The sequence below is a fragment of the Nelumbo lutea genome, chromosome 6, assembly GCF_056320005.1.
Source record: "Nelumbo lutea isolate HS-2025 chromosome 6, American lotus-T2T, whole genome shotgun sequence".
Lineage (NCBI taxonomy): Eukaryota > Viridiplantae > Streptophyta > Magnoliopsida > Proteales > Nelumbonaceae > Nelumbo > Nelumbo lutea.
Genome location: NC_142689.1, coordinates 58,345,708 through 58,354,500, shown reverse-complemented (window position 1 = coordinate 58,354,500; position 8,793 = coordinate 58,345,708). Strand labels below are relative to the sequence as shown.

The 8,793-nt window shown below is 38.5% G+C and overlaps 1 protein-coding gene across 1 annotated transcript; it reads left to right on the top strand.

The window, feature by feature from the left end:
* The first annotated feature begins 4,217 nt into the window (after window positions 1–4,217).
* On the top strand, window positions 4,218–8,591 carry LOC148849068 (NAC domain-containing protein 37-like). The gene is made up of 4 exons (XM_088948734.1): window positions 4,218–4,383; window positions 6,313–6,495; window positions 7,041–7,312; window positions 7,874–8,591. The coding sequence occupies exons 2-4, from the start codon at window positions 6,327–6,329 to the stop codon at window positions 8,429–8,431; spliced, it is 999 nt and encodes a 332-aa protein (XP_088804860.1). The 5' UTR covers window positions 4,218–4,383; window positions 6,313–6,326; the 3' UTR covers window positions 8,432–8,591.
* The last annotated feature ends 202 nt before the right edge of the window (window positions 8,592–8,793 follow it).

Here is an 8,793-nt window from a genome sequence, read left to right as displayed (position 1 = left end):
CCATCAACCATGCCATATACATTAGGGGTAAAAACACCCCTTACGTAAATTCTGAAGTGATAGGAGGTGTTCATGGATTATTAGGATTTGATAGATTCGGCGGGGAGTCTTATGTCAAAGAGCTAAAATCCTCGATCCTCCAACCATCCCACTTTTGCTGCTTACCCTATAAATGTTATTTCCCTTAAAATCGTTGATTTTGTCAGCAAATTGCTGACCTGGGTGGTCGAATGGTTCAACAGTTAGGTCAGAATTTTTTTTTTTTTTGTCAAAACTGGCCATCCAAACAATCGGACCGTTTAACCCGGAAACCAGACCTCTGACCAGTTCATTGTCTGAATCGATTTTAAAAACCTTGAATTAAAATAAACACTTTTGTATTTGAAAAATTAGCCCAAGTGATTATTCAGAGTATAAATACTTATCTTAAAATCTCAAATTTTGTGCTTATTTTTAAGTGTTTAACCGTGTTTATTTTCTTTATAGCCGATTTTAGCCTATCAATGTTATTTTAAAAATACTTATAGCATATCAAAACACTCCCTTAATTTTGATGAATACCTCTGATTTGTCATATGGCTGTAAGCTTTTTTCGGTATCATATCCCGGATTCATTCAATAAACACATACTTTTTAAATAAATACACCCAAACTTGGCCTAAAATGGCATTACTCACCGCCCTACTTAGTGAGGCCTTATCGGTGGGGCCTACAATAGTCTCATGAGTTCAATGATGCGGCCCGCCACATGATTGAATGTCACGGCCGACCACTGACGTGGACGATACGTCGGCATCAGTAGCCGACCGGCGACCGCTCCTCGGCCTGGCCAGGTTTCCCAATTGTCTTCATATAAATTGGGTCCTAGTTTCCACTAAATTACTTCCATGCCCCTTCCATTCCATGGCGAAACATGGAGGAATCAGTTTCAGCCATGGTGCCTTGAGCTTGACGCCTGCACAGTGGAGTGGATACAGGAACCGCATGTCGTCATTGCTCATGAACACGTGTGGTATATGATGAATGTATGATGGTGGCTTGGTTGGAACCCACCATTTCGGGTTGCAGTTCAATCCATGATTGTAGTTTACATAGGTATCACATTGTGGGCCACGGCCCACTTCCTTATGAATCTTGACCATTCAATCATTGGGTCACCCCTTACGATTGATATAATGAACTCAACGGTTAACCATTAACGTGGGACCCTTATAAGTCATTATAACCATTAACGTCTGACATTTGATGTTTTTTTTTCTTCTTGATCTGGCAGACTTGGGAGCTCATCACATTTTTGTTAATTGTATCTTTCATGTAAATTACATTTTTGATAGAGGGAGCTGTGAAAAGGAGGAGAAAAGGTTAACAATTTTAGAAAAGAAAAGCGCATGTGGAATTTGAGAAAGGGTGGAATTCTTTTCAAAGATTTTCTTTCATTGTTTTATCATTATTTGTAATTTAGGGGTGTCAACTGGATTGGATTTGGTCCAATCCGACCAGTGAATGTGAGTCCGTTACAAATGGACCAGCTCCAATTTAATCCAATGAATAATTTAGACCATTTTGGAGTGGTCCAATTTAATGTTTCGATCATTCAATTTGTTCAAATTCATTTTAATTTAGATTAGTTTGAACCTAAATCCAATCTATTGACACTTATACTCTTATCTTATATCAATGGACTAGAGATTGGTTTAATCCAACCAAATCTAATATAAATTTATTACGAACAAATCAGATCCAATTCAATCCGATAAATATTTTGGATTGGATTGGTCTAATCTATTATATCTTTTTGGTTCATCCAATCCATCCAAATTGATTTTGGACCAAATGGATCCGATCCAAAACCGGTCCATTGACAAATTTATATGTTGATTTGCAAATGGTTGGGATTTTATGTCCCGTTCATTTGCCAAGGGATAAGTTAAGTTGGTCAATGAATAATTAACCATGAGACAAGTTTTGTTGCTACCTATGGTAAACAAAGATACTGACGAACTAATACCCTCTAGGAGGGTAGGTAAGCAATTTATACACGATAACATAACAGTCTCCCCTTTACACCTCTCCCTTTATCCAAGTAACTTGAAATTTGAATGTTCTCTTAGTTTCTTATTAGATATTTCTCTATTCGAATTCGACCCAATGAATTTGTAGTCCCAATGGTCTGCTTCACATATCTTTCCAATTCACCTGTTAGGAAATGTTATATACATTGTGATAAAATTTGGCATACCCAATTCACATATCTTTGTGTATCTCATCATAGCGTCATACCCAATAAGTTGGGGTTAGAGTAGTAAAAATTTTATTGACTGCAATTTTCATTATTATATCTAATATAATTAAGAATTAAAATATCGATATAATGTTATATCGGTGTGCCCAGATATATATATATGTATGGATATATCGATGCAAAGCCTTTTATAATTTAAGAGTGGGCTCCAACCCTCTAATGATTATAAAATAAAATAAAAAATAAAAAATGTTTAAAAAGTAAAAATATTAATGTTATCAATACATAATAATACTCAATTTTAAATATCAAGTGTATCAATATTTTAATCCTAATCACTTTATTTAAATCATTTAAATTTTTATCATTATGAACATATTATTATAAATAGAAACATTGCAAAAATTAAATAATCACCTTCAATCAAACAAAAAAAATAAGGCCTTATTTGATTCATGAAAATAGGGATATGGAATCAGAATCAAAATGAATTATTCGATTCTAACTGTTTGTTTAGGGGGAATCGAAATCCTATTTCCATTCCTGATGGAATGACATTCCCTAAATCTTCTGCTTTTCTCACTTATTATATCATACGAAAGACAGGCTAAGGTGGAGCCCTTGATGATGAAGTGGGGACCAACTTTGTTTGTCATTGTGTAACAGTGAATGGTGGCTAGCTAGGCCATGATAGATAGGATATTTTACTCCTTTGTCTTCAAGTTTTCTATAATGCCATATTTCCTTTGTTTATCTTCTAAGTAAAGTACTATTCCCCTCCTCGTACCACCAACCTACACGTGGCGCTCTCTCGGCAAATCCTTCGCTTCATTTATACCATACCTTTCCCTGAAAAATACATTTCTGAAATCATCTGGTTCTGGGCCCCCACAACATAGATGAGAGGCCCAGAGTTTCCAACCTTTTCTCTGTAATGTATACGGTTTACATGTGGTCGTCTGGGGTTGGCCCAAGAAAGACCTTCAGGTCAATTAGTTCATACGTTTCCGTCAATTTGTTCTACTGTCGAGGAATTTTTGGTAAATTCAACCACAACAAGCCGCAACATCGTAGCCGGACCACCAGCCATGTGATCGCCCCGGACTATGATAAAAGCGGGGGACTCGGGCGGTCGTCTGATGAGTGATGACATAAAAAGTGTCAAAATCTGACGGGGGTGTCTGCCAACGTGGCAGATAAAGAGAGGAGTCTTTTGTATTACATTTTGCCAAAATTCGATTCTTCCGTTGACCCGGATGGCCGGACCATTCAGATAACTAACTGGTTCCATTTCACTTGTGAATTATTTCTTTTTCACCGTCGATTTGATCAGTGACCCGCTCACCCAAATAACAGTTTTTGACGGACCGTTCATTCAGATCCGATGGTTGAACCGCTGACTCATAAACCGGTGGCCAAATGAGATCGGTTTATAAAAACATTGATTTGACCATTATAAAATGAAATGGAGGGGACTATTATAGTTCATATAATGAGAAGGAAGGAGGCATCAGACTTCAGACGTGATCATAATTGAACTGACCTTTTTATGATGATTTAGGTTCCTATGCATGCACGCACATCGGTTAAGATTCCTGATTTAGGTGATCGTGACCGTCGAACTCAGCAATAAACACAGATTTGATACAATTATGTTTTGATAGAACTCATAAAGGGGAGTCAAAACTCGGATGATTACCTAATCTTAGCCGTTGTCTGAGATAATCTCCCAAACGGAGCCAAGATCTGCACTGCGGTCTGTGTGCATGAGATAAGATTGATAATGCAATAATGTTTCCCATATGCTTAGGGGCTTAATTGTTAATTCAGACTTTGGCTTCGGAAGACGAGAAATGGAAGAGAGAGAGGCTAAAGGGTGACGTCACTCGGTGGGACAATCCTTCCTTCCATCAACCCACGCGCAATCGAGCGGTCCTCACCTTCTTTTTAAACTCTTTCCACCCTTCTCTCTAACGGAATTTCTCGTTTCTCTCACCCTTTTGTTTCTCTTTGTCGTACTTTTTTTCCTCTGCTTCTTCTTCTTCTTCTTGTATTTCTTCTTCTGCAACTTTATTATTTCCTCTGCAACAGATAGATAGACCAATTAGGCAACGGTATCTCTCACGAACTCTCACACTCAGGTAAGCTTTTTCGTTCAGCAATTTTGAACGGCACATGCAGCATAATCTATGAAATATAGACCATTCTTTTCATTTCTTCATAACGATGATTTCAGTCTGGTTTTCGTTGATCTCCTCCCATTGATAGGTCAAGTTATCACTTGTTCTGATTTCGAAAATTCTGCTCGGGGTTTATCTTTTCTTTCTTTATTCTTTTTCCTTTTACGTTCTCTAATTATCTCATATGCTTCTCTTTCTCTACTCTTAAAATCACAGATTTCAGTAGTTCACCTCCTCCCGTCTCTCTCTTCAAACACACACACACAAAATATTGTTTGGTTTTTCTTTTGATACTAGAAATGGCTACATATAGACAAACTAATCTTTTTTCATCAAAACACTAAGAATTTGTTTCTCAAGTTAACAATATGAACTTATAATTTCGCCATGGTCATCAGTTCCCAAAATTTTCAATTTGAATGGATGACCTTTTGGAAGTTCAGTTCCTAAGAAATAGCTTTCAATGGATGATCCATCGTCTCTGTGTGTGTGTGTGTGTTTGAGCTTTGAAACATAGATTCAAGTAATCTGTACTCAATTTAGAGAATATTTAATGATTAAAGTAACAGGTAATACGAAGGACTTCTGCAAAAATTTCTTTCACTTAGGTCAGCATTTCTAAGGTCAATGAGAGTAAGACGTCAGATGTGCCATGGAAATTCTAGACAAACAGACAAGAGGGTCAGAGTCCAGTCCCACTGCATTAAGAGACATCGGACCGTGCAGGGAACCCTTCACCCCGGTTTGCTCTTTCTCTCTTCTTTTATCCCTCCTCCGGCAGGCTCCATCCAAAGAAAAATGGTTTCTTTCTTTTTGCCTCCTCACCCTTTTCTCCTCTTGAACCAACGCGTGCTGAATCTTGCTAACGTCACCCACTTTGTTCATGTCTACTCGGCTTTCTGGTTTCTCCACTTTTTGAGTCCTCTTACCTCTTTGTTTCTCCTCAGTCCTCATCTCATCTCTTTCTGCCATTAAGCTCTGAACCCAAGAAAATTTTATTGATAAGTTCCAGCATTAAAGTAAACATTTTGAAGTGTGGGATTTACAGTTTATTTCTCAATTTTAAATATCTGTTGTGTCTTTTGATTTTCTTCTTTTTCTTCATTTCCATCTCGCTTCTTTTCTTTTTCTTTCTTTCTGAAACCTAAGTTGGGTTATTGATACTTTGATAGTACTAACTTGGAGCTGAATGGGTGCAACAGGAAATATATCATTACTGAACTCAATTAAACAATGCACTTCAATACCAAAAGAAGTATATAATAATGTACTTAATATAGTATAATTCTTCTGTAAAACACTCTTTTTTATCCTCAGCAAAAGCTAACAAAAGAATTTGAAAACTTTTAATTTGAGAGTGTACTCTGTATAAAAAATTTACTGAACCAAACCCAGTTCCAATGAATCATTTCCACCATTCACCTTGACTAGACAACATCATTAGCAAGGACCTCTGATTGTCTGTTTCTTCGGACCTGCACCACAGAGCCTGAGCTCTCCAACTTCCTCTTGGATTTTAACAAACCAAAGACTCATGATTCGGTTTTCCTTTCTTTTTTCTTCCATTCTGCTTTTATAGCTTGTAATCATTATGAGAAAAAGAAAGAGTTTTTGTTTATAACACGCGTCTATTTCCTTTCGGAGATAAATAGTGACTGTCGGTCTTCACCAAGTGAGTTGATAGGTTATCTATCTTTCACAAGACATATATGTCGTCCTCTGATTTGAAGGGTTCATCTTCACTCTTCACATTAAAGTTTCTTTTCCTTTTTCTTTTTTTCTCTTCGGTCTTTTCTTTCTGGTTTTGGGTTTTCTCTCCGCTTTGACTTTGTTATTATTTAAAGATAATGGAGTAAAGAGTGGTTCCTGGTGGTAATGAATTTGATGCAGTGGTGTCGGTAGTAATGGCTATGGAGTCGACGGAGTCGTGCGTTCCACCAGGTTTCAGGTTCCATCCAACGGATGAGGAGCTGGTCGGGTATTATCTGAAGAAGAAGGTTGCCTCGCAGAAGATCGACCTCGATGTCATCAGAGACATCGATCTTTACAGAATCGAACCATGGGACTTGCAAGGTATGTCATCTGGAACACACAGAAACGTTCCTTTTTCTTTTCCTGTCATTAGGGTTTCCATCGTCGTAGAGGCTAGTACAGGGTGACGTGGAAACCCTAATGACAAAAGAACTTGCACCGCCATCAGGATCTTCGACCAAAAACCAACTTACACCGCTTGGATCCCAACTGGAGACCGAAAATGGACGATCTGGGAGCTATCAAAGTACGCCCAGATAGAAATCCCATGGCTCCATTCAACCGATCTAGCGCATCTTAGAAGTATGTATCAAGAGTTGAAATATAAAGCGTGCAGTATGGTTATGGAATCTCACCATCATGAGATCCACAACCACTGCACAGAACCCATTTGATCCATTTAGGAGTTGGATCAGTCCTAGATGATTTCTTAGCTTCGAGGAGTAAAAATCCTGATATATGAGCACCGCACACCGATCGTGCAGGATGCAATTCACTGAATTACCGAAGGAAGATAATAATTGATTATATAATAGGATGTATTTTCTCCTAATTATTGATTTACAGTGTGTAATTAATAATGGCAGAGAGGTGCCGGATCGGTTATGAGGAGCAGAACGAGTGGTATTTTTTCAGCCACAAGGATAAAAAGTACCCAACTGGGACCAGGACGAACAGGGCCACCATGGCCGGTTTCTGGAAGGCCACCGGTAGAGACAAGGCGGTGTACGACAAGGTGCGGCTCATCGGCATGAGGAAAACACTCGTCTTCTACAAGGGTAGGGCACCCAACGGACAGAAAACTGATTGGATCATGCACGAGTACAGGCTCGAGTCCGATGAGAATGGACCTCCGAAGGCAAGCAACCACGTCCATATCCTTGAAGCTTGACAGAAAAGCCTAACACATTTCTTAATATTAGCATCTCTCTTTCTCTCTCTCTCCGTCTCTAGAGATAGGAGGTTGGCAACTTCTGAAACTCTCCGGCCCCAAGCTTTCCGATGGGAAAGCACCGACTGGCTTGATTTTAGTTATTAATCAAGTTATAGAAGAAGAGTGAGTGAATCACTTTCTCTGATTCTGGGTTTGAGAACATTTGACTTTTACATCGTAGTCAAAAGTATCTTTCTCAAATTACAACCTCCACACATGATTTTTCCAACTCCTTTGTTGGTAAATGGTAATAGCTTTTCCTTATTTCAGTCTGCCCGAAGTAAACAATTGCTGCATCTACTTTTTTCTTTTATCAAACAGAAGGAAATTGAAACGAGAAAAAAATAAAACTTGAAATACTCCTCTCCCGTTCCCTTGAAGATTTTATAAGCTTCTGCAGCATATTCATAATTTAAAATTAGAAAAGAAAGAAGAAGAAGAAGTGGTCATTCTTTTTATTGACAAATTCTGCTGAAGCTTTTGCAGGAGGAAGGATGGGTCGTTTGCCGAGCATTCAAGAAACGAACGAGTCAAACGAGAAGCAACGAAGGATGGGAGTCGGGTTACCTCTATGATGAAACGAGTGGCGTCAGCTCCATTGTCGATCCAATTGATTACATCCCAAGGCCGCAGTATCGAAACTTTGTATGTAAGCAGGAGATCGACGCCGATAATCTAAATCTTTTGCACTCCGATACTTTTGTACAGCTTCCTCAGCTAGAGAGCCCATCTCTACCTTTAATAAAGAGGCCAAGCTTAACATCCATGGTGTTAACGGTGAGCAATGAAGATGAAGAGCAAATGAGAAGGTGTAAAAACACAGAGAAAGTAACTGATTGGAGGGCCCTTGACAAGTTCGTTGCTTCTCAATTGAGTCAAGGAGAGAGATATGATGGTGAAGGGATCTCAAACTTTGGAGCTCATCACAGTTCCGATATGGCATTGCTTTTATTGCAGAGCAATAGGGAAGAAGGGAACAAGTTTAATGGGTTCTTCGGCTCGAGCTCAGACTGTGACATTGGCATTTGCGTATTTGATAAATGAATGGAGAAGAAATTAAAAGAGCAGAGAGCATTAAGTGGAGAGGTGTCATTACTTGTTTTAATTTTTGTGTTTTAGGGTTGGTGGAACTTGGAGGCTTACGTATTCTGTAAGGATATGGCTATGGATGTGTGAAAAAAAAAAAAAAAAAAAGGAAAAGAAAGAACCTCTCTCTCTCTCTCTTAATATGGCTTTTTTCCTTTTAAAGCATGAACTCTCGGACCTCTGTGTTGTTGGGTCGATATGTATATACAGTATGGTTGGAGTGATACAGTTAATTCCACACATCATTAGGCTATAGCCAATCTTCTATGTTAAGGAAGGCGAAAGGCCTATTCAGGATGCCAGTTATTTGCTTGACTTGA